The sequence below is a fragment of the Sarcophilus harrisii genome, chromosome 2, assembly GCF_902635505.1.
Source record: "Sarcophilus harrisii chromosome 2, mSarHar1.11, whole genome shotgun sequence".
Classification (NCBI taxonomy): domain Eukaryota; kingdom Metazoa; phylum Chordata; class Mammalia; order Dasyuromorphia; family Dasyuridae; genus Sarcophilus; species Sarcophilus harrisii.
Window position 1 is genome coordinate 517,759,278 of NC_045427.1, and position 27,104 is coordinate 517,786,381.

A 27,104-nucleotide genomic window follows, 5' to 3' on the forward strand; every position below is an offset into this window, starting at 1 on the left:
CAAATAACCAGATTAAGAAAGTATTTAACTTAATTTTATAAGTATTTTTCATTTGTTAAACACAAATGAAAAATACTTTCTACAAGGTAATTGTTCTGGAAGAAAAATTCTATAGGAATACTTTTACTGAACCATGGCATATCTATAATGGAGACATCTAACTTGCAACAAAAACACAAGCAGAAATATCCTAATTTATCCAACTCAGCCAATATCACCCATCTCATAAGACATTTCACTAGATGAGTGTTCTTGAGTGAATTTCTGAGAGGATATAATAAGCGTGTTTCATTTTCCCTTTCACCAGCAATTTTTCCAGACACCAGGTTTCTCAGTATCTGTTTCTTATATTAAAAAAAGAACAATAGTGTTTCCCATGTAAAAACAAGCAACATTTCTTTTCAAATCAGTGCTTCAGAATACAAGTACCACATTTGGAGATCTCATCAACGTTGATATTCTTGAATGATGAAGAATACCAGCCATCTGTGCTACCCAACCTGTGTCTTGCTGTCCTTCCTTATATCCACAAGGGAGTGAGATGTTTCCCAAGAGGCTTAGAAGGGAGAGGCGACAGGTGGGTCTTCCTGGAGAATGTTGAGGTATACGCTCACTCTTCCCCTGACAGACCCATTTCATTTTCTAGTCATACATCTGTCTCATGATATTCTATAGTGAACATGCAAGTCCTCATCTATAATGTGCCTGCTCGTGCCTACCATGTCTTTCCAAATTATACAAGAAAATAAGTATTCATAATTCACATTCTCACTTCATTTGAGTTCAAAATCCTCAGTCCCAGGAAACAGAAAAGAGTGCTTGTGATCACTCACATTCCAGAGTATGGCCAGGAGAGTATTAAACACATCTCTCCTTAGATCATACCATCTGAGAAGGACTAAAAACTTACAGGTCCCTAGCAATATCTCTGAAAACAGTTGCACAAAATCCTAAAGGTTGGGACAGTGCACTCTCACCTTGGCAGTAGAATCTTTTTTAAACAAAGAATTAAAAATGAAGTAATAGTCTGGGAAAATGAACAAACAACAGAAAAAAATTCTGACCACAGAAAGTTGCTATGATGATAAGGAAGATCAAAATGCACACTCAGAAGATAATGAAGTCAAAAGCTCCTACATCCAAAACCTTCAAGAAAATATGAATTGGTCTAAGGTCACGGAAGAGCTCAAAAAAAATTTTGAAAATCAAATAAGAGAAGTAGAAGAAAAATTGGGGAAAAAATGAGAGCAATGCCAGAAAATCATGAAAAACAAGTCTCTTTTGGTAAAGGAGACACACAAAAAGTATAGAAATAATACTTTAAAAAACAAACCAGACAAAATGGCAAAGGACAAACAAAAAGCCAATGAGGAAAAGAATGACTAAAACAGCAGAACTGACTAAATGAGGAAAAAAAACCACTAAAGAAAACTACTTGAAAAGTAGAATTGGATAAATGGAAAAAGAAGTACAAAAGCTCATAAGAAAATAATTCTTTAAAAATGAGAATTGGGCAAATGGAAGCTACTGACTTTAGAAGAAATCAAGAAACAATAAAATAAAACCAAAGAATGAAAAACTAGAAGACGATGTAAAATATCTCATTGGAAAAATAACTGACCTGGAAAACAGATCCAAGAGAGATAATTTAAGAAATATTAAACAACCTGAAAACCATGATTAAAAAAAGAGTCTAGATATTATCTTTCAAAAAATTGTCAAGGAAAACTACTCTGATATTCTAGAATCAGAAAGAAGGTTCTAAAAAAGAGAAATTGAAAGAATCCACCAATCACCTACTGAAAGAAATCCCCAGATGAAAACTTCCAAGAATATTATACCTAAATTCCAGAGTTTCCAGATCAAGTTAAAAATATGGCAAGCATCCAGAAAGAAACAATTCAAGTATGGTGAAGACACAGTCAAAATAATATAAAATTTCACAGCCTTTACATTAAAGGACTAGAGGGCTGGGAATATGATATTCTGGAGGACAAAGGAACTAGGATTACAACCAAAAATCACCTATTCGGCCAAATTTGAATATAATCCTTCAGGGGGAGAAATTAATATTCAAAGAAATCGAGGATTTTCAAGCATTATTGATGAAAAGATCAGAGTAAAAGAAAATGTGACTTTTAAATACAAGACTCTAGAGAAGCATAAAAAGGTAAATAGGAAAGGGAAATCATAAGGAAATTAATAAGGTCAAACTGTTCAAATTTCTACATTGGAAAGATGTTACCTGTAACTCACACTTTCTCATTTTTAAAGCAGCTAGAAGGAGAATACATAAAGGGCATAGATGTTAGTTGAATGTGAAGGGATGATATCTAAAATAATAAAATTAAGGGATGAGAGAGGAATGCACTGGGAAAAGGGGAAATAGAGAATTATCACACATAAAAGAGGCAAGAAAAAGCTTTTTCAATGGAGAGGAAAAAGAGAAGCTTAGGGGTGTAAATATATGTTACTTTCATCAGAATTGGTTCAAAGAGGGAATAACACACATACTCAACTAGGTACAGAAATCTATCTTACTCTACAGGATAACAGGAAGGGAAGGGGAAAGAGGAGGTGGGGGAGGTGACAGAAGGGAGGGCAGACTTAAGGGGACAGTCAGAAGCAAAATACTTTTTAAAAAGAGAAAGAGACTAGAATAAACCGGGATATAGGGGGAAGGAGGAAGAATACAGTTAGTGGAATTGTAAAATAAAATCTGAAACAAATTTATCTCATAAAGACCTCATTTCTCAAATATATAATGAACTAAATCAAATTTTAAAAAATAAAAGCCATTGCCCAAATGATAAATGATTAAAAGATAAGAGCTGTTTTCAGATGAGGTAGCTATCTATAGCTACTGGAGAAATGCAAATAAAACAAAAAGGAAAAGGATCTATATTTTAAAAATAACAAAAAGGAAAATGATCTATGTTTAAAATATAAGTAGCTCTATTCTGGGGGCAAAAAATTTAACATTGAAGGGATGGGTACCAATTAGGGAATGGTTAATAAATTGTGATATGTAACTTTGATAGAATATGCTTGTGCTATAAGAAATGCTAAATATGATACCCTCAAAAAAATACAGAAATACTTGCATAAGCTGATGCAAAAGGAATGTCCTGTGTACAAGGTAACAGCAATATTATAACCAATTGTGAATGACATACTATTTTCAGCAATAAAATGATCCAAGACAACTCTGAAGGAGTTATCATGAAAAATAGCACCCAAATTTTGATTACATTAATTCAAAAAGATTTTACCCAAACAAAACTAATGCAGTCACAATGAAAAAGGAAGCAGAAAGCTGAGGAGGAAAAAAAAAATTACAGCCAGTGTTTCTGATAGAGGCCTCATTTCTAAAATATATAGACAATAGAGTCAAATTTATAAGAATACCACTCATTCCCTAATATCTAATCGGTTAAAATGTATGAACTGACACAATTTTCAAATGAAGAAATTAAAGTCACTTCTAATCATTTGAAAAAATGTTCTAGATCACAACTGATTAGAGAAATACAAAATTAAAACATCTATGAGATTAGTATCACACTTCTCAGATTGGCTAAGATGACAGGAAAAGATAATGATAAATGTTGGAGGGGATGTGGGAAAACTGGGACATTGATACATTGTTGGTGGAGATGTGCTCCAACCATTCTGGAGAGCAATACAGAACTTTGGCAAAAGGGTTATCAAACTGTGTATATCTTTTCATCCAACATTTTCACTACTGGGTCTCCATCCCAAGAAAATCATAAAAGAGGGGAAAGGATACACATGTGCAAAAATGTTTATAGAAACTCTTTTTGTGGCAATTGAATGGATGCCTGTCAATCAGAGAATGTCTGGATAAGTTATGGTATGTGAAGGTAATAGATTATTGTTCTATAAGAAATAATGAATAGGCTGATTTCAGAAAAGCCTGGAAAGACTTACAGTTCTGAACTGATGCTGAGTGAAGTGAGTACAACCAAGAGAACACTGCACAAAGTAACAAGGTTATATTATGATTAACTGTGATAAGACTTGGTTCTTCTCAATAATGCAGTGATTCAAGGTAATTCCAATAGATTTGGGATGGAAAATGCCTCCACATCCACAGAGAAAACTACAGAAGCTGAATATAAGTTCAAAGCATGGTATTTTCATTGTATGTTGTGGTTTGTTTCTTTTTCATGTTTTTTTTTTTTGGGGGGGGGGGCTTTTGATCTGATTTTTTCTTGCACAACATAACAAATATGGAAATACATTTAAAAGATTTGCACATATTTAACTTATCTATCTTGGAAATGGTAAGGTAAGAAAGAAAAATTTGAAACACAAAAGTTTTACAAAAATGAGTACTAAAAACTATCTTTACATGTATTTGGAAAAATAAAATATTACTGAAAATTTAGATGAACTTTGTTATTATTTTTCTAGCTCTGTAAAATAATTTCTTGGGAGTTTGTATGGCATTGAATAAGTAGATAAATTTAGGTAGAATTATCATTTTTATTTTATTAGTTCATCCTACCCATGAACACTTGATATTCTTCCAAGCGATTAGATCTGACTTTTTTGTGTGGAAAGTGTTTTATAATTAACTATTGAAAATTTTTCAAAAAAAAAAAAGAAAAAGAAAAATGCTATCTATATCCAGAGAATGAACTGATGGTGTCTGATTGAAGTATACTTTTTTTTTTTAAACTTTATTTTTCTTGAGGATATTTTTGGTCTACGTTCCGTTCTCCTTCACAACATAACTACTTATGAAAATGTTTTGCATACACCTGCAAAACTACACACATGTGTAATGTATTTTGAATTGTATACACTGTAAATGAGAGAGGTGAGAAGGGAGAAAGGCAACGAATGTGGAACTCAAAGTTTTAAAAACAAATGTTAAAAATTGTTTTTACATGTAACAGGGAAAAAATAAAATACTCCATTAAGAACTGTTGTTCTATATGATTCCTTTTAATTCTAGATTTCTATGACCATGGCTCTATGACTTCATGACTATATTTCTTATTTAGAATTTTTGTTAGCTTTTGAACTAGAAAAGAATTCTAATTGTAGGTAAAAGATTTTTCAGAAGGTTCCTGATGAAAATGAGTGTACGTTAGATAATCAATTCAATATAATTTCATTAATATTAGTGAACAAGAAGTCCTTTTAAAAAGACACTTAAAAAAAAGATAAATTGCAGCATAATTTTCTGATAGCAAAAGTTGCAGCAACACCAGAGAAAACAGATTATAGCCTGGGAGAACTCTTGGTATGAATGATATAGTGCGATTTATATTCCAGAATGCCACCCAGTTGATTTTTATATTTTATAAGATACTAAGGATATATTTTTAGTAGAAGGAAGAAAAGAAAAATTTTTAAGAAATATTAAGAAAAATTAAAAGTGGTACATGGGAAAAAATTTAAATCTATCTCCTCCTGGAGCAAAGGGAGATGAATTCATAATTACAAGTCTTCTGAGAAATGATTTAAGCTATGATTTCATTTTATGGTTTTATTCTATTAAATACTTATTATATTTTGTAACTGGACCCAAAACACATCTCCCACACATTCTTTCTGCGGCTTTTTTTTTACTGTTTCCACAAATACACACACAAAGCACAACCTGATTATGGTTTTCCATTCTGTGCAAGTAAATCAAAGAACTTTAGCTTCAACTGCTGGGCAACTATTTCTAACATTGAACCTGACTCTTAAAAAAGAAAAATAGGTTCCATATAAGTTTTTTAAACTGTCTAACAATCAGAACCATCTAAGAGTAGAATAATTTTCTTTGTGTGATAATGGGCTCCTCTGCACTTGAAGTTTTTAAATGAAGGCTAAATGACTATGTTATAGAAGATGTAGAAAAAGGAATTATTGTTGGGTTTCAAGTTGGTTTAGGGGAATTCAGAGATCCTTCATAATTTTAATCTGTGATTCTCAACCTCAAATCTTTAAAGACTGCAGTATTGTATAATCTGTAATTACATAACATTCCCAGAAGAATATGGTTTTTTTTTTTTTAAGGGCACTTGTTTCAGGGAGAACTTTAGGATCAACAAAAGAACAGCATAGTTTCTCTAAAGCAACTGCACCTGCTTATTTTTTGCTGTTTCATTTTAGGCCCAGCAACCCACTGCAATGCCTATATAAGATATATGTACTAATAGAGGAGCTCTATGATTTGACCATGCACCTGTACATCAGGTACATATGTGTACATCATATTTTAGACAAAAAACATTCTTTTTGGTTTTGTTTCCCCTCCCTATCTAGTCTTTGAAGATAAATTAGAAATACTAAAAGAAACTAGAAGAATAAAAAGAAACTAAAAGTGTCACAAAAACACTATCACAAGTGCAATATGTCCTACCCAAAGGCCTATGATACTAAAATGGCTAGTTTGCTTCATGGATAGCAAAAAATTTAACTGATTTGTCCAGTAGAAATAGCATATTTTTCAATTAACCTTATTAACACAATAATATACATAAACATAAGAAGCTAATTATAATAGAAAGTATATTGTTTACTTTCTGGAAGAAAGGTGTTTTCTAGAGCCAATAAAGAATTATAAAAAATATTATTATTAGTTCTACATTTCCAACATATTGACACAAGAAAAACAAACTTATTTTATTAATTTTCCCAGCATTTATTAACTTCCCTAATAAGCCAGCTTAAATTTATCTTTAATCTAACCTAACAGACAACACAATTGGTACAATATTTCAAGTTATAAAGAAAAGATAAATTTATTTACTCACTTCCTCTCCACCAAGGATAAAATTTTAAAATTCCTTCTTTGCCAATATTGCAAGCCTACCCCATTATATGTAGCTCAGTCAGTAATTACAGCAATAATCAATAAACTAACCAACTATTTGTAGTCCATAGTTAATTTATTAGATTTCCTTTTGAAGAAGCCAATAATTATAACACTGAAAGATGCCTACAAACTCAATTACAATACTGCTTTATTGTGTCATCCCTTATACCGCCCTTCAATTATCTCATATCTTTCAGTAACAGGATTTTCTTTGCTGAATTATACTACTGTGAAGTACACAACTGCCCCAGCAGATCAAAAAACAGAAAACAAACAAACAAAAAAAACCAACCACAGGAAACCAACCAGCCTCAATGGTAAATTCATGCTTACATTTGCATACCTGTCCATAACACTGCCTTACAATTTCACTGGCTATTTAGTGAGGTGGGTTTTCTCTCCTGCTAACATTTATATACTTTCTTCCTTTGTGGAACAATGGTCCACAAGATAATCACAGAATAACTGATGGTCCTAAGAAAGGAAATAGGGACAAAAAGTGTTCTCATGAAAAAGTCAACAAAGAACAGCTTTGGGATTTGTTTACACATTTATCAAATAAATATATTTATTTATTATTTGTAAGCAAAAATATAAAAAGTTGGCAAAGTTTAATGATGACATTATTAGTTTTAACTGCCAAAACTATAATTAATTAGCAAATTCCAATTGCATGATTAGAACAGCAAATGGAATCAAAATTGGTAAATTTAAAGTATTACATTTTGACAAGAAAGAATTTTAACTTGTCATATCTGCTGATAAATTCAAAATTCATAGGATTCACTCAGCCAAAGCCTACAGAATCATCATATTAAGCTTGGGGGAATCTACACTTTCATCTAGCTGTTAGAATATAGAAATTTTGCTTTACTTCTATAATCAGATAAAAAAATCTGCATTATTCAAAATAGTAGCTTTAGGGAAGCTGATGTTTAAATAAGTGAGGGGAAAAAAAAGAAAAAGAATATCCAGCCATGTAGACAGTTGGCCAAATGAAGCATTCCTCTGTAGATTGCTTTATTTGACCAGTTCAAATATTGCCTTGATGAAGATACTGCTTAGCAGCTGTTTAAAAACAAATGTGTTTATGCATAAGTGAGAAAAATATCAGCCAATTTTTTTCTGTATTCATTAACTTTTCTTATTATACTAATTTACTAAGTACTAGCCCTTTTACTGCACTTTCCATAATTTATGATCATTTTTTTTTCAGTAATATGTAGTAAATATCTTTATTATCTGCTGTGAAACTTGCCCTGAACAGCAGTCTGGAATTCCCTATATAAACTGCCATTGAACACTTTGCACCTTCTTGAGTTCCCCTATACCTTATAAATATAACAAGTTCTGCATTTAATGTCTCTGGAGATGATTCCTGGCAAAATAATAATTCTTTATATTTATACAGATTCCAAGTTAAGCTTTAGAAAGATTTTTTTTCATGAAAAAAGACTTTTTTTCTTGCCTAAGATAAGGAGTATCCATAATGACCAGTATCTTTGGTCAGTGTCTTGCAGCAAATTATTCCTTCTCTCAAATGAGCAACATATTAAAATATATTATAAAATGCAAAGTGGTATTTTAGGCTTTTAGCTAATCTTGTTTGTAAATGCAGTCATGTTATTGTTGCTGACAAAAGGAAGCCAAGTTTCAAGTGACTTTATTAATTTGCTCTATTTTCACTTTTCTGCTACTTATAACAATCTCTTATTGCCAGAGAAGTATAAAGAAGGGTCTTTGTTATAAGATTAATGTTACCAGAATAAATTATACAGAATTAGCATCTTCCTTTCTTTAAAACAAACTACCCATGGTGAAATATATTGTCCAGTGGTAATGGGGTAGAGTAGAAGGTCATCAGATTTGGGGTTGGTCTAAGTAAACGAGACTCAGTGGAAAATGTAGCAGGGTTTAATTTATGGATTCTTGGGCTTAAACCATGACTGTGATGCTCACAACTCTGAATTTCCTTACTTCAGATGCACTAATGCAAGCTTACAGAAGTATTCTGGGAAATTATATGTAACCCTTAAGGATTTATGCATAGGTAACATCTTTATTATTATCATAATTTTATTATTAAAAATAGAACTAACCAATCACTGAAGACTCAGTTTATTTTAGGTATTTAGTCTAAGTAAAATACCAGGTAATATTGTAAAAGTTCATAGAATGGCAAGGCAGAATTCAGTTGTAAACTGTTTTTGCAAGTTTTTTCCCATACAAAGAGAATAGGATAGAAAAGGAAAAGCTGACAAAAGGTTATTTAACACTGAATAAAGGAAATAACTTAATATGGTAAGTCAATGGACTATCAAATTCTCTGTTGTTATGTTTTATAGAGGAGTAGCATAAAGAACCCTGAACTAGAGACAAAGAACTAGTTCTTCCATTAACTTGTTATGCTATTTGAGATGTGTTCTTAATGATCTTGAAGATGTTTTCCAAGCTTTAATATTCTAATTCTATATTTCTATTTTTTATCTGGGGCAGCTAGGAGGTGTAATGGCTATCGTGGCCTAGAATTAGGAAAGATTCACCTTCTTGAGTTCAAATCTAACCTCTGACACTCGCTACATGACCCTGGGCAAATCACTTAATCTTGTTTGCCCCAATTTCTTGTCTGTAAAATGAGCCGGAGAAGAAAATGGCAAACCACTCCATTACCTTTGCCAAGAAAACCCCAAATAGGTCACAAAGAATCAGATGAGCAATGTTTATGATAAACCAATAAAGGAGCCAAAGGAGCCATATGTAGGTATGAAAATAAAGTCATTGGTTGTCCAAATGTTAAAAAAACTAAAAAAAAAAAATGAAAGCAGAAAAGCTATATTAAATATTTCCAGACAAAACAAAACAAACTAAAAACTGCATTAAAGAAATAATTAACTGTGCTCCTTAAATATTAGCAATGATCAGGTATTTAGTTTTCAGAATATTTAGGTTCTATATAATTTTTTTTCTAATAAAGCATTTCAAATTCTAATTAAAAAATACTTTATGGAGAAATTAAAAAGATGCAATAGTGTCAGAGGAAAAGCCATGATCCCAGTAGTGGAATATTCTAACAGTAACTTACAAGAAACTACGCTATAAAAACAGATTGTTGATTAACACAAACTCATAACAAAACGCACATAGCTATCACAATAGTGCTGTAATAACACTTGGCTGTTGAATTCTTTCAATACATTAAATATCTCCTTGGAGACAAAATTACTTTACATTTTCTTAAAAGACAATTTATTATAGCTTTGTTTTCTTCTCATTATCTCAAAAATATATCTAATGAAGAAAACAAAACAAATTCTAAATAACTTACATAAAATAAAACTAATGTGTGATAACAGACTTTCGTTTAATATGATAGTTATTATTTAACATTGTACAACAACCCATTTTCACAACAAAACCCTCAGACAATATAATCTTCTGGTTGTCACATAGATCAAATAGCACTGTACACCATTATTATAGCATGCATAAAATTAACAGCCCAAGGCTGCTAGCAATTTAAATAATTGATAAGTTTTCAATTAAAAAGGCAACATTTTCAGTTCCAATACAAAAAATCTGTTTATATTACTGATAAAAATGTATGTTTGTGTTGGCCTGCAGCCAGAAAATGGTTTCATTTAAGCAAGTGTTCCAAGTTTCAACTCAAAAAATGTAAAACATTTTCTCCTTTACTCTGAAACCCTGGCTAAATCAATTTCTGGCCTCTTGAGTTAGTAATATTGACTCATACATATGTAGCAACTTTCAGTTGATAAAAGTTCTCCCTCACAACAAACTTCTGATTTATGTCATACCAGTATTATTGTCATCAATAATGAAAATGGAAGCACAAAGAGGATGATTAGAGGTCCACAGCCTCACATAATAAATTGGAGAAATGGGTTCTTTGAAGTCCATATCCTATATACTTTCTACTATATCATCCCATCGCTAATTTCAACTGTGGCTTGACCAAAAAAAAGGAATCTACAATTTGTAATGCGATAGAGTAGAAAGATTACTTTCTTAGAGATAGAAGACTGGAGATCTTGTTTCAGTTCTAACACTGGTTCTGTTACCTGGGCTATTCCTTTAATTTCCAATTTGGGAGACAGAGGATAACAACACTTGTACTGCATATTTCCTAGATTTCTTGTGTGGAAAGAACTTTTAATCCTTATAAGCACTATTAAATCTAAGTGATTATTATTGTGATTCTTTCACTAATCTTTCTTAAGAATAGATACAAAAACTTATTGTGTATCTAATTTATATTTTAATATATTTAACATCTACTGGTCATCCTGCCATCTAGGGGAGGGGGTGGGGGGGTAAGAGGTGAAAAATTGGAACAAGAGGTTTGGCAATTGTTAATGCTGTAAAGTTACCCATGCATATATCCTGTAAATAAAAGGCTATTAAAAAAAAAAAAAAAAGAATAAATACAAAAGCCAAAGGACTTAAAAATAACTAAGGAGTTTTATGAGGGTTTTTAAAGAGTGGCTATAAATTTATTAAGAAAATATGCTCTATGAAAAAACCAGATCTGAAAAGAACTGAAAAAAGTATCCTTTATTTTATGATTCCAATTCTTGTCATGATTATACTCTCTAGGAAAGGAAATGTCTTTTGTTTTCTTACTTTTGTTTAAATATTGAAATTTTTCTTCAAATAAAAGTCTATTTGAGCAGAGAGAAAAAAGAGTCAAACTATGCTTTTCTACTCTCATTAAGAATCATAAAAGGATGTGATGATCAATTCTGATGGCTGTGGATCTTTTCAGCAGTGAGGTGATTCAGGCCAATTCCAATGGGCTTGTGATGGAGAAAGTCATCTACATCCAGAGAGAGGATTGTGGGGACTGAGTGTGGATCACAATATAGTATTTTCACCTTTTTTTTTTTTTTTTTTTTGCTGGTGTTTGCTTGCTTTTTGTTTTCTTTCTCATTTTTCCCTTTTGATCTGATTTTTCTTGTGCAGAATGATAATTGTGGAAATATATATAGAAGAATTGCACATGTTTAACATATATTGGATTACTTGCTGTCTAAATAAAGATGGAGGTGGAGGGAAGGCAGGGAGAAAAAATTTGGAACACAAGGTTTTGCAAGGGTGAATGTTAAAAAATTATTTATGCCTGTTTTTTGGAAATAAAAAACAAAAACAAATTACAAAAGGAAAAAATAATTCTCTTTCCTTGCCCTAAAAATGGAGAATTGGCTTTAGGAAAGGTAAAGAGCAGTTCCATTAGAGTTCAGGTACCTTTAGGAATATAGATGACTACATGTATCTAATGTTATTCTAGAACAAGAAAATAATTAGAAACTAAAGTCAAGAAGCTAAAGAATGAATGATTAATGGAGATAACAAAACAGATATAACGGGGAAATTTCAACCTAGTCATTAGAGAAATACAGATAGTTTATAAGTATATACTAATGTTGACAAATAATCAGTATGACCACATAAATCAATGTCCATTAAGTAAGCAAACCATTCTGGTTTTACATTATGAAAATAGGTCTACTTGTATGGTCTTTTAAGAGAAATAATAAATACTGATATAAATAATAGAGTATGAGAAAACTATAACTTTAGGAGTTGCTTTGTACTTTATTCTTTTAAAAAGCTGTTAAATTTTCAGAATAGCTAACAGTATATTAAAGTCAGAGCTAGAACCTTCAGTCCTGCTCTCTGTCTTTCAAGAAACTGAAGAACCCAGTATTGAATTCTCAATACACAAAGACTCCCACTGAAGCTAATGGGAAGTCAATGGAAAATTGACTTTTCCAATGCTCTGTTAATCATGTCATCTCTCTTGGTCTCATTTTCCCTACTCTAAAAGAAACATTTCAAATAAATCTTTTCTAGTTTTTTATAGCTTATATTAAAACAAAGCAATGCAGTGTTTTTAGTTGATACCCCAATAATACCACCTTACTACTGGCTAATGAGAGAGGTTTCAGTGAAAATACAGTAAATAGAATTACCATTCCTCACACTGCTACAATGCTTTTAAGTTTTTACATATGTATTGATGTTACTAAAAGAACAAAGACTAGGACTTAGAATACTTAAGTTCTAAATTCAGCTCCTCTACTAAATATTTAAACTCTGTTAACTATTTGGCCATTTATTTATCTGTAAAATGAGGAATTTGGTAAGATGATATCTGAAGTCCCTTCAACTTCTAAAATTCTATGATTCATCTTATTCATAAAACAATCCTTTGAGCTTGGTTATATAAAATCATTACTCTAAATTGACAAATGAGGAAACTTAGACACAAAAGTTAAGGAACTGCCTAAGATGAAGCATAATTATAATTAAGTCTTACAGCTCTCATTTCTGCGCACTTTCTGCTAGTCACACTATGCAAATTTTAATGGTTATCTCAAATCAAGGCTCAGACATTGTTTCAAGAAAACTTGGATTCTTCTATTTTAATGCTAGATCTTTAATAATATACCTTTCCAACTTATTTATCCACTTTAATCAAGTACAAATGGTAATGCAAATTTTCAGTGATATTCAAAACAAAAAGGATAAGTCATTTCTAGATATAGTCAGTCACATTTATTCAATAAGTAACCTTGGATTCTTTCTCTTTCTCTGGCATGTGAGGCATAAAAATAACAGATAGTACATCTTTAAATCATGTATCTCTATTAAGCCTGCAGCTACAATATGACTCTACTGAAAGGGTAAAAGAGATCCCCAGTTGAAAGTAGATTTTGAAAAATTTTTTAGAGCCCAGGGGTTCATTTTTAATGAGCCGTTACTTTAAGTACTGCATAAAAAATACAGGAAATTGATAGTCCATTTAGTCTGCACTATACCTAATGCAAAAGTCATTAAGATGCATTATTCTTAATGTTCATGATATGATCAGTAAGTGTACAACTCTTTTGAAAAGTGCTATGCATGCCCTTAACTTTCATGTAAAAATTTTAAACCTTACATATTACATAGGGAAATGTAGCAAATGTCATACTTTCTCTAGATTTAATATCTTAGTAGGCCAGAAGAACAATGTTTTCAATTACATTAACATTTTAAAAATATTACTTATGCATAATATACCTACATATGACAGCATGGCCTTCATTTCTTCATCACTTCTCACAGTAATGCGATCACCATCCTCATCTTCATCTGATTAAAAAGCAACATAAAAAGAATAATAAAATTTAAAGTGTCATTTCTAGTAGTGAAAAACAAGGATATCTATTTAAAACATTTGAGAATCTGTTAAATCTCTTCTAAACTGATACCAAATAAAATCTTATTCCTGTTTTCTTGATTCAAGGTAAAATCAGAATCTTTGCAGAAAATTAAGATTGTACCAAGAGTCAACTAAGCAGTAGATGAGAGGATATCAGATAGGGTGGACTTGTCCTTTTTTGAAGACCAAAATGACATCACTGTTAGATTTGATTATGTTAGAACTGAATTACAATGTGTCTGATAGTGGCTGATTGAACCAATATGAACTCGGAATGCTCTGCCAACGCTATTTGTATTGGACACAAATAGTCCGACTATATGAAGATTTGGGATAGTTTCTCTAATTTTGGGTATTTTGTGTTTCCTTTGAATTAATTCAATTCTACTTTTCTCATAGAACACAGCATTTTCTTTGATGAAGGCACACCATGCTGGATGGTCCTGTGCCAGTGTCTTCCATATCATACAATCAATTCTTAAGTTTTTAGGAGATACCTTGAGAGTGTCATACATATAAATTGTTGTACAACTATACATGGAATATTTATATTACACTGATTACAATAATCTTTTATAATTGAGTCCATCCAGAATTCATAAACCACACAAGAAAAGCAGCCATCTAACTTTTAGAGTTATTTACAATTACTACAGTTACTATTATTACAGTTACTATTCCAATATGGAATAGTTTATCTAAGTTACCAACTATCTTTTTCAGATTTGGTTCTATATGATTTTGGCCATTTCTAGAATTAAAAAACATACTGTAGATAGACACTTACATACGTAGATGCAGATATATACAAACACATATATTTCATTAAATATTTCCCAATAACATTTTAAAAAATTAACAAAAAAATTCTGTTCTGAATTCTCTTCCTCCTAATCTTCCTTTACTTATTGAGAAGGCAAGTAGGATAATATTGATTTTACATATGAAATCTTGCAAAATATATTGCCCTATCAGCCATATTGTAAAAGAAAATACATAATCAAAAAAGTGAAAAAAAAATATGCTTCAGATAGCAATCAGAGTTCATCAGTTCTTTCTCTGTAGGTGGATAGCATTTTTCATCAACGGTTCTTTGGAACTACCTTGAACTAATGTCTTCATTGGAGTAGCTGAGCCTTTCACAGGTTTTTTTTTTTTTTTTTTTTAATCATTATAATATTGCTGTTATTATGTACAATGTTTTCCTGGTTCTGTTAACTTCCATTTATATCAGTTCATCAAAGACTTCCTAGGTTTTTCTGAAGCTATCCTGCTCATCATTTCTTTCTTTTTTAAAAAATATCATTTTATTTTTCCAAATACATGCAAAGACAGTTTTCAAATGCAAAGCCTTGTGTTCCAAATTTTTCTCTCTCTCTTTCTTCCTTCCCTTTCCCCTGAACAGCAAACATTCCAATATAGGTTAAACATATGCAATTCTTGTAAACATATTTCCATATTTGTCATACTGTACAAAAAAAAAATACATCAAAAGAAGAAAAAAACATGAGGAAAAAAACAACAATTAAAAAGGTAAAAATACTATGTTTTGATCCACATTCAGTCTCCATAATTCTCTCTCTGGATGCAGATAAATCTTCCATAATATATCTATTGAAATTGCCTTGAATCACCTCGTTGTTGAAAAAAAAAATTCATCATACTTGATCATCACATAATCTTGCTATTGCTGTGTGCAATGTTCTCTTAGTTCTGCTCACTTTACTTTGCATCAGTTCACATAAATCTTTTCATGCTTTTCTAAAATTAGCTTGCTATTCATTACTTTTATAAGAATAATTTCCCAAAACATCCGCATACCATAATTGATTTAGCCATTCCCCAATTGATGGGGAATCCACTGTTTCCAGTTCCAGCCTACAAAAAGGGCTGCCACAAACATTTTTGCACAATGAGTCCTTTTCCCTTTTTTATGATCTCTTTGATATATAGACCCAGTAGAGACACTGCTGGATCAAAGGACAGTTGATCTAGTTTTTAATCATCATTTCTTATAGCACAATAGTATTCTATCACAATCATATATTACAACTTGTGTAATCATTCTCCAATTTATGGGCATCCCCTCAATTTCCAATTTTTTGCCACTATAAAAAAAATCTATTATATTTTTGCTACTATATATTTTGCCACTATAAAAAGAAACTATTATAAAGATTAATGTGGAAATAGGCCCTTTTCCCTTTTCTTTGATTTCCTTGAGATACAGACCAAGTAATACCTGTAGTGGTATTACTGGTTCACAAAGTATGTGCAGATTTATAGCACTTTAGGCATAGTTCCAAAATGTTTCTCAAAAGAGCTGAACCAGTTCACAAGTCCACTAACGATCAATTAGTGTCCCTATTTTTCCACATCTCTTCCAGCATTTGTAATTTTCCTTTTCTATCATATTAGTCAATCTGATTGATATGAGTAGTAATAACTCAGAGTTGTTTTTAATTTGAATTTCTCTTATCAATAGTGATTTGGAGCTTTTTTCATGTGACTATTGATAGATTTGATTTTTTTTTTAATAACTTTTTGTTGACAGAACATATGCCTGGGTAATTTTTTATAACATTATCCCTTGCACTCACTTCTGTTCCAACTTTTCCCTTCCCTCCCTCCACCCCCCTTCCCCAGATGGCAAGCAGTCCTATACATGTTAAATGTATAACAGTATATCCTAGATACAATATATGTGTGCAGAGTGTGTGAACACTTCTCTTGTTGCATAGGGAGAATTGGATTCAGAAGGTAAAAATAATCTGGGAAGAAACACAAAAATGAAAACAGATTACACTCATTTCCCAGTGTTCTTTCTCTGAGTGTAGCTGCTTCTGTCCATCATTGATCAATTGGAACTGAGTTAAATCTTCTCTTTGTCGAAGATATCCACATCTATCAGAATACATCCTCATATAGTATTGTTGTTGAGGTATATAATGATCTCCTGGTTCTGCTCATTTCACTCAGCATCAGTTCGTGTAAGTCTCGCCAAGCTTCTCTGTATTCATCCTGCTGGTCATTTCTTACAGAACAATAATATTCCATAACATTCATATACCACAATTTACCCAACCATTCTCCAATTGATGGGCATCCATTCATTTTCCAGTTTCTGGCCACTACAAACAGGGCTGCCCCAAACATTTTGGCAAATTAAGACAACTTTGAGATACCACTACACACCTGTCAGATTGTGTCCCTTTCCCTTTCTTTTAGAAGAATAATTTCCCTTCTTTAGTATCTCCTTGGGATATAAACCCAGTAGTAGTGATGCTGGATCAAAGGGTATGCATAGTTTGATAACATTTTGGGCATAATTCCAGATTGCTCTCCAGAATGGTTGGATTCATTCACAGTTTCACCAATGTATCAGTGTTCCAGTTTTCCCACATCTCCTCCTGTTGGAAGCCACAATCTTTAAGCTGATTGGCAAAGCCCAGCGCTGAGATCAAATGTGTACAGCACTCATGCAGAAACAACATTTCCTTCTATGATTCTCATTAGTGGACTACTGTTTCCTAAATTATTTATAATTGGCTTGATTGGCACTAAAACATTATCTAAAAAATCTGTTGACAAGGGGAATTTGGGCAAGCTGAATAGAAGTGATTCCACATGCATATTCTGTGCTAATAAAACTAATCTCTCACTAAGACAAATGATAAAGGAGAGAACACTATAGAAAGCATTGTCACTATGGGAGGGAATCCAAAGGTCCAAGAAAAAATAGTGCTTACCAACTTAGACTCAGAAAAGATCAGTAAATCTAGGAACCAAAAGATGGTTAAAGTATAACTAGGAATTGCCCTAATGCCTATGTATATGGTTTCAAGTCAGAGAAGTAGAAGAATCAAACAATCCATAGAATTGACAAAGAAGACATAAGTAAACCAACAAAATTCACTGACATTTAACCTTGTATAACATTTACCTTTCATTATTGGCTTTGAGTAATGTAATCTATAATTAACACTTAACCATAAAGAACTTACTCAAACGTTAAATGTTAAATGTCAAATGTAGAAAAATATAAAGGTCAATAAATCAGGCACATATCTAAAGATTATGTTGACCAGTATAAAATAAAGCCTGAAGGAACCTGAGAGAAGTTTCCATCACTTCCATCAGTTCCTCACTCAAGCTACCCCACGACCCCGTCTTCCTTTTCCTCCTGCTCAACCTCTTGGACCCCCTGAAGAGGCTGGACCCCTGCACCCTCCAACATTCATCATTATTTTTTCCTGTCATCTTAGCCAATCTGACAGGTGTGTAGTGGTATCTCAAAGTTGTCTTAATTTGCATTTCTCTGATCAATAGTGATTTGGAACACTTTCATATGAGTTGGAAATAGTTTCAATTTCATCATCTGAAAATTGCCTATTCATATCCTTTGAGCATTGGAAAATGGTTTGATTTCTTATAAATTAGAGTCAATTCTCTATATATTTTGGAAATGAGGCCTTTATCAGAATCTTTAACTGTAAAAATATTATCCCAGTTTGTTACTTCCCTTCTAATTTTGTTTGCATTAGTTTTGTTTGTACAAAGGCTTTTTAATTTGATGTAATCAAAATTTTCTATTTTGTGATCAATAATGATCTCTAATTCTTCTTTGGTCACAAATTCCTTCCTCCTCCACAAGTCTGAGAGATAAACTATCCTATGTTCCTCTAATTTATTTATGATCTCATTCTTTATGCCTAAATCATGGACCCATTTTGGTATATGGTGTTAAATGTGGGTCTGATAGATTTGATTTCTTGTTCAAAAAAGCTATTTGTTCATTGTCTTTGACCATTTATCAAATGGGGAACAACTCTTATTTTAATAAATTTGGCTCAGTTCACCACACATTTGAGAATTAAGTATTTTACATTATTGGTGGAATTATGAATTGAGAACATTCTGGAGAACAATTTGGATCTATGCCCAAAAAGGGAAAAAGGACCCATAGTGCAAAAATGTTTGTAGCAGCCCTTTTTTGTAGTGGTGTATGCCCATCAGTTAAGGAATAGCTGAATAAATTATGGTAAATAAAAAACAATCAGCAAGATAATTTCAAAAAGACCTGGAGAGGCTTACATGAATTACATGAAGAAATGATGAACAGAATACTTTCAGTAAAACTTGGAAAGACTTACATGAATTGATGCTAAGTGAAGTGAATAGAACCAAGAGAACATGGTACATTGCAACAAGATTATGTAATGAACAATTCTGATGGATGTGGCTCTTTTCAACATTTAAGAAAAGCCACAGAAAGTGAAAAACAGTGTGCTTCAATATGTATTCAGACTCCATCCAGTTCTTTTTTCTGGGGCTGGATAGCACTTTTCATCATAAGTCCTTCAGAATTGTCTGAGATCATTATATTACGGAGAAGAGCTAAGTTATTTATAGTTGCTAATCATATAATGTTGCTGTTACCATGTACACTATTCTCCTGGTTCTGGCTCACTTCACTTTGCATCAATTCATGTAAGTCTTTCCAAGTTTTACTGAAAGTATTCTGTTCATCATTTCTTACAGCACAGCAATACTGCAATACATTCACATACCACCACTTGCTCAGTTATTCCCCAATTGATGGGCATCCCCTCAATATCTAATTCTTTGTCATCACAAAAAACACTGCTATAAATATTTTTGTAGATATAGGTCCATAAAGAGTCTACTTTGAACCCAATACTATTCATTAGGCTACATAAACTCTAATATGTTCATTAATATGTTCCTTCATCACTACAAGAAGACTAAAAGAGTTCAGAAACTGGTCTAGTAAGCAAATATTTGATTTACTTCACAAGAAGAAATAGAATGTCAACAACAACTAGGAGATAGGACATCAGTTTCAAGCAGAGGTTGATCTGAAACTCTTAATTGACATGTAACAGTTTTCCAGAGCCTCTGTCATATATTATCTTAAATGAAGAAACACTCCTTACACAGTAACATGTAAAATCAAGGAGAGAAATTTTTTTCTTCTTTTTTATATTAAAGCTTTTTTTATTTAGAATACATATGAATGGGTAATTTTTCAACACTGACCCTTGCAAAACTTTCTGTTCCAAATTTTTCTCTCCTTCCCCCCCATCCCCTCCCCTAGATGACAGGTAGTCCAATATGTTAAATATGTTTAAATATATGTTAAATTCAACATATGTATACATATTTATAGTTATCTTTCTGCAAAAGGAAAATCAGATCAAGAAAGGAAAAAGAAAAAACCTGAGAAGGAAAACAGAATGCAAGCAAACATCAACAGAAAGTGTGAAGATGCTATGTTGTGGTTCACACTCAGTTCCCACAGTCCTCTCTGGGTGTAGATGGCTCTCTTCATCACTACACAAGTGGCACTGGTTTGAATCATCTCATTGTTGAAGAAAGCCCACATCCATCAGAATTGATCGTTATATAATCTTGCTATTGCCATGTATAATGATCTCCTGGTGCTGCTCATTTCACTTGTAAGTTTCTCCAGAGCTCTCTGAAATCATCCTGCTGGTCGTTTCTTATAGAACAATAATATTCCATTACATTCATATACCATAACTTATTCAGCCATTCTCCAATTGATGGGAATCCACTTAGTTTCCAATTTCTTGCCATTACAAAAAGGGCTGCCACAAACATTTTTGAATACACAGGTCCCTTTCCCTCCTTTAAGTTCTCTTTGGGATATAAGCCCAGCAGAAACACTACTGGATCAAAGGGTATACACAGTTTGATAATTTTTTGAGTATGTTCCAAATTACTCTCCAAAATGGTTGGATCCATTCACAACTCCACCAACAATATAAAAGTGTCCCAGCTTGCCCACATCCCCTCCAACATTCATCATTATTTTTTCCTGTCATCTTAGCCAATCTGACAGGTGTGTAGTGGCATCTCAAAGTTGTCTTAAATTGTATTTCTCTAATCAGTAGTGATTTGGAGCACCTTTTCATATGACTAGGAATAGTTTCAATTTCTTCCGTCTGAAAATTGTTCATATCCTTTGACCATGTATCAGTTGGAAAATGGCTTGAATTCTTATAAATTTGAGTCAATTCTCTATATATTTTGGAAATGAGGCCTTTATTAGAACCTTTAACTGTAAAAATGTTATCCCAATTTATTGCTTCTCTTCTAATTTTGTCAACATTAGTTTTGTTTGGACAAAAACTTTTTAACTTAATATAATCAAAATTTTCTATTGTGATCAAATAATGATCTCTAATTCTTCTTTGGTCACAAATTCCTTCCTCCTCCACAGATCTGAGAGGTAAACTATCCTAGATTCTTCTATTTTTTTTTTATAATATCATTCTTTATGTCTAGATCATGAACCCATTTCAACCTTATCTTGGTATACAGTGTCAGGTGTGGATCAATGCCTAGTTTCTGCCATACTAGTTTCCAATTTTCCCAGCAGTTTTTGTCAAATAGTGAGTTCTTATCCCAAAAGCTGGGGTCTTTGGGTTTCTCAAACACTAGGTTACTATAGTTATTAACTATTTTGTCCCGTGAACCTAACCTAATCCACTGATCAACTAGTCTGTTTCCTAACCAGTACCAAATAGTTTTGATGACTGCTGCTTTATAATATAGTTTTAGATTTGGTATAGTTAGGCCACCTTCATTTGATTTTTTTTTCATTAGTTCCCTTGAAATTCTTGACCTTTTGTTCTTCCAGATGAATTTTGTAGTTATTTTTTTTTAGTTCAGTAAGATAGAAGAAATCTTGGGAGTTTGATTGGTGTAGCACTAAATAAATAGATTAGTTTAAGTAGTATTGTCATCTTTATTATATTCACTAGACCTATCCAAGAGCAATTGATATTTTTCTAATTGTTTAGATCTGACTTTACTTGTATGGAAAGTGTTTTGTAGTTTTGCTCGTATAGTTCCTGACTTTCCCTTGGCAGATAGATTTCCAGATAGATAGTTATTTTAAATAGAATTTCTCTTTGTATCTCTTGTTGTTGGATTTTATTAGTAATGTATAAAAATGCTGATGATTTATGTGGATTTATTTTATATCCTGCTTGCTAAAGTTGTGGATTATATCTTATAGTTTTTTAATTGATTCTCTGGGGTTCTCTAAGTATACCATCATATCATCTGCAAAAAGTGATAATTTGGTTTCCTCATTACCTATTATAATTCCTTTAATCTTTTTTTTCTTCTCTTGTCAAACCTAGCATTTATAATATAATAGTGGATAGTAATAGTGATAGTGAGCACATTTGTTGCACCCTGATCTTATTGAGAATGGTTCCAGTTTATCTCTATTACATATGATGCTTGCTGATGGCTTTAAATAGATGCTATTGACTGTTTTAAGGAAAGATCCACTTATTCCTATACTCTCTAGTGTTTTTATTAGGAATAGGTGTTAAATTTTATCAAATGCTTTCTCTGCATCTATTGAGATAATTATATGGTTTTTGTTAATTTGGTTATTGATATAGTCAATTATGCTAACAGAATTCCTAATATCGAAATAGCCCTGCATTCCTGGTATAAATACTACTTGGTCATGGTGTATTATTATGCTGGGGATGATTTTCTGTAATCTCTTTGCTAATATTTCATTAAAGATTTTTGCATTAATATTCATTACGGAGATTGGTCTATAAATTTCTTTCTCTGTGTCATAAAAGAAATTTGGTAGGAGTCCTTCAGTCCTTTATGACACAGAACACATGGATTTACATGTGAATTCTACCATTTAAAGAACAATTAACTCCAATGCTATATAAACTATTTGAAAAAATAGGAATTGAAGGAATCCTAACAAATTCCTTTTATGACACAGACATGGTACTGATACCTAAACCAGGTAGGACGAAAATAGAGAAAGAAATTTGTCTGTGTCATAAAAGAAATTTGGTAGGAGTCCTTCATTCCCTATTTTTTCATATAGTATTGGAATTAATTATTCTTTAAAAGTTTGGTAGAATTCACATGTAAATCCATCTCGTCCAGGGGATTTTTTCTTAGGGAGCTGATTAATAGCTTGTTCTATTTCTTTTTTGTAAAATGGGACTATTTAAGTAATTCATTTCCTTTTCTGTTAATCTGGACAATCTATATTTTTGTAGGTATTTTCCATTTCACTTCAGTTATCTAATTTATTGGCATGAAGTTGGGCAAAGTAACTCCCAATTATTGCTCTAATTTCCCTTTCATTGGTGAAAAGTTCTCCCTTTTTATTTCTGAGATCAACAATTTGATTTTCCTCTTTCCTTTTTCTAATCAAATTAATTAAAGGTTTGTCTATTTTGTGGTTTTTTCATAAAACAAACTCTTCATTTTATTAATTAAAAAGTATTTTTTTTTTACTTTCAATTTTATTAATCTCTCCTTTTATTTTTAGAATTTTGGGTTTGGTATTTGATTGAAGGTTTTTAATTTGTTCTTTTTCTAGCATTTTTAGTTGCAAGGCCAATTCATTGATCTTCTCTTTCTCTAATTTATACAAGTAAGCATCTAGAGATATAAAGTTTCCCCTTATTACTACACTTAGGCTGCATCCCACAAATGTTGGTATGCTGTTTCATTGTTGTCATTCTTTTGGATTAAATTACTGACTGTATATCTGATTTGTTGTTTTACCCATTCATTCTTTAGGATGAGATTATTTAGTTTCCAATTACTTTTTGGTCTATTTTCTCCTGGCCTTATATTGCATGTGATTCTTACGGCATCATGGTCTGAAAAAAAAAAAATTCACTTACTATTTCTGCCTTTCTGCATTTGATTTTGAAGTTTTTAATGCCCTAACACATGGTCAATTTTTGTATAAGTTCCATGAATCGCTGAGAAAAAAGTAAACTCCTTTCCTTCTCCAAAAATCTATCATACCTAACTTTTCTAGTATTCTATTTACCTCTTTAACTTCTTTTTAATTTTGTGGTTCAATTTATCTAATTCTGAGAGAGCATGCTTGAAATCCCCCACTAGTATAATTTTGCTGTATATTTCTTCTTGCATCTTTCTTAACTTCTCCTCTAGGAATTTCTGTACTATACCACTTGGTGCATATGTGTTTACTATTGATATTGCTCCATTATCTATGGTACCCTGTAGTACAATATGGTTTCCTTCCTTATCTCTTTTAATTTAATTAATCAATTAATTAATTTTATTGCTTTTTCTTGATCTGAGATCAGGATTGCTACCCCTGCTTTTTTTCCTCACCCGAAGCATAATATATTCTGCTCTAGCCTTTTACCTTTTACCTTACATACCTTTGTATGTATCACTATGCTTTAAATGTGTTTCTTGTAAACAACATATTGTAGGATTCTGGCTTTTAATCCAATCTGCTATCCACTTCTCTTTTATGGGGGATTCACCCAATTCACATTCACAGTTAAAATAACTAATTCTGTATTTCCTGCCATCTTATTTACCCTAGCTTATGCTTTTCTTTTTCCTATCCCCCTTCCCTCCTCTTCAGTATATTGCTTTTAATGGCCATTCCCCTCAAACAATCCTCCCCCTTTTCTATATCTTTCTCCTAATTCTTCTGTTTTCCCTTCCTTCCCTCTTCCTATTTCCCCTTTTCCCTCCTACTTTCCTATCAGGTGAGACAAGTTTCTTTGTGATACCAAATGTGTCTGATATTCTCTCTTAGAGCCAAATCTCATAAGAGTAAGATTTACCCAATGTTCATCCCCCTCCTTTCCTTACCTCAATTATAATAGGTTTTCTTTGTCTCTTCGTGAGATGTAATTTCCTTTATTTTATCTCTTTTTCCCTCTTCTTCCAGTATGATTCCCCTTTCTACCTCATTTTTTTTTTATATTATCATAATAAAATCAAATTTTACTCGCATTCTCTAAGTATACCCATAACGGACATACAGTTCTCAAGAGTTCTTTCCTTTTTGCTTTTTTTTTTTGCTTCTCTTGAGTTCTGTGTTTGGAGATTAAATTTTTTGTTCAGTGCTGGTCTTTTCATTAGAAATAAGAGAAATTCATTTATATCACTGAATGTCCATCTTCTTCCCTGAAAGGTAATGCTCATTTTAGCTGGATAGCTTATTCTTGGCTGTAATCCCAGTTCCTTTGCTTTGCTGTAATCCCAGTTTCCTTGCTTTTCAGAATACCAGATTCCAGGTCCTTCGATTCTTTAAAGTGGAAGCTGCTAGATCCTAGGTAATCCTAATTGTGATGCCTCAGTATTTAAATTGTTTCTTTCTGGCTGCTTGCAATATTTTTTCCATGGTACGATAGTTCTGAAATTTAGCCACGATATTCCTTGGGGATTTAATTTTGGGGTCTCTTTCAGGAAGTGATCGGTGGATTCTTTTGATGGCTATTTTACCTTCTGATTCTAAACTATCAGGGCAGTTTTCTTTTATGATTTCATGTAAGATAATGTCTAGGTTCTTTTTTTAATCATGGCTTTCAGGAAGGGAAATGATCCTTAGATTGTCTTTCCTAGATCTATTTTCCAGGTCAGTTATTTTTCCTAGAAGATATTTCATATTTTCTTCTATTTCTTCATTTTTTTATTTTTGTTTGACTGATTCTTGAAGTCTTATTGAGTCAATCGCTTCCATTTGTTCAATCAATTCTAATTTTTAGTGTATCATTGTCTTCAGTTATCTTTTTTAGTTCCTTTTGTAATTGGCCAATTAAATTTTTTTGTTTGCTGCATTCTTTTTTCATTTTTTCCATTCCTTCATGCAATGATCTGATTTTATTTCCCCATTTTTCTTATAACTCTTTTAGGATCCTTTATGCAATCTTCGAAAAAAGCCTTGTGAAATGGAGTGCTCATGTCTCTCTTTGGGGCTTCTTCTGGAGTTGCTTTGCCTTTAGCAACCTCAGAATTTGAGGTCTGTTCTTCTCCCTCTTCACAAAAGCTGTCTATGGTGGGAGTTCTTTTTTGTTTTTTTATTTATTATTTTTAAGGCTTGAGGTCTGTTCAATGCAAAGGAGCAACAGGTGCTTTAATTTGCCCTGGGGCAGTTCTTCTCATTGATTTCCAGTGCTGGGTAATGGTGGCTAGTTCCAGTATTCTTTTGGGGTTCAGTGGTTTAAAATGTTTTTTACAAAAGGCAAATCTGCCAAACCACCTGCTTACAACCAGGACAGAGTGGCCTAAGAGGCTCACAAAAGATTCCCAAGTGCATGGAAGCTACAATGACTCTCTGCTCCAGCTTCTTGCCCCAGTTTCCCTATGCTGCAGTCTGGGCTTGGCAGACTGTCCCCCTGCCCAATTGAAACAGACCTGTTCTGAAGTTCTTCCAAGGTAACTTCTTCTAGAAATGTATTGTACTCCAAATATTTGTGGATTCTTTGACTTCAAAAACAATTTAGAGGCTTGAATTGCTGATAGTTTGAGAGAAGGTTAGAGGAGGTTACAGAGAGTCGTATCTGCTTTCTGCCATCTCGGCTCTGCCCCCAGAAGAGAAATTTTCAAAAATTGTTAAGTTACTTTCATAAATTTGTAAAGAATTACTCTTCTATTATTAAAGCATTGAATAATCTTATTCATGAATATAAAACTGAAGTAAACCAAAAACTAAAAGGCCATAAAAGATCAACATACTAAGAAGACTTTGAAATCATTTGGAGATTTTTGGACAGATAAAAAATATGAACAAGGTTGTAATGATTTAACTGATTTTTATGTGGACCACAGTTAGCCCAATACTAATAAACCCTTCCCCCCCCCCCAAACACAGATGCTAGCCTATAAAGCTTAATGGCAGCTTTATAACAAAAAAGGGTGATAGTAATCAGAAAACTATTGTTTTTATAAAAACTTACTTTGTGGTAGCGCCTGCTATTCCATATATTAATTAGAGTTCACTTGACAGTCCACTTTGAAGTGAACTTTCATCTAGAAATTCATATATTACCAATACAGAACTAAACTTCAAGTGTGGACTGATAATGCTCCACTAACATATCTTGACTAGCTCCTAATCAGATTTTATTTGCTGGAGAGTATTAGCAGCATTAGTGAAATATGAATTCATTTTATGCTACTACTCAAAACAAACTAGTCTTTTGTTGATATTCT

General features: G+C 32.3%; 1 protein-coding gene across 7 annotated transcripts in view; it reads right to left on the bottom strand.

The window, feature by feature from the left end:
* MAP2K5 (mitogen-activated protein kinase kinase 5) overlaps positions 1–27,104 on the bottom strand; it is a 301,668-nt gene that overhangs the window by 245,190 nt on the left and 29,374 nt on the right. For all 7 annotated transcript variants that reach the window (XR_004232393.1, XM_012543497.3, XM_023498214.2 and 4 more), the window contains one exon: positions 13,929–13,996. Coding sequence is in view for 6 of the 7 variants with exons in the window: in XM_012543497.3 (XP_012398951.1) it covers positions 13,929–13,996 (68 nt within the window). In the remaining variant the exon portion in view is untranslated. The remainder of the gene's footprint in view (positions 1–13,928; positions 13,997–27,104) is intronic.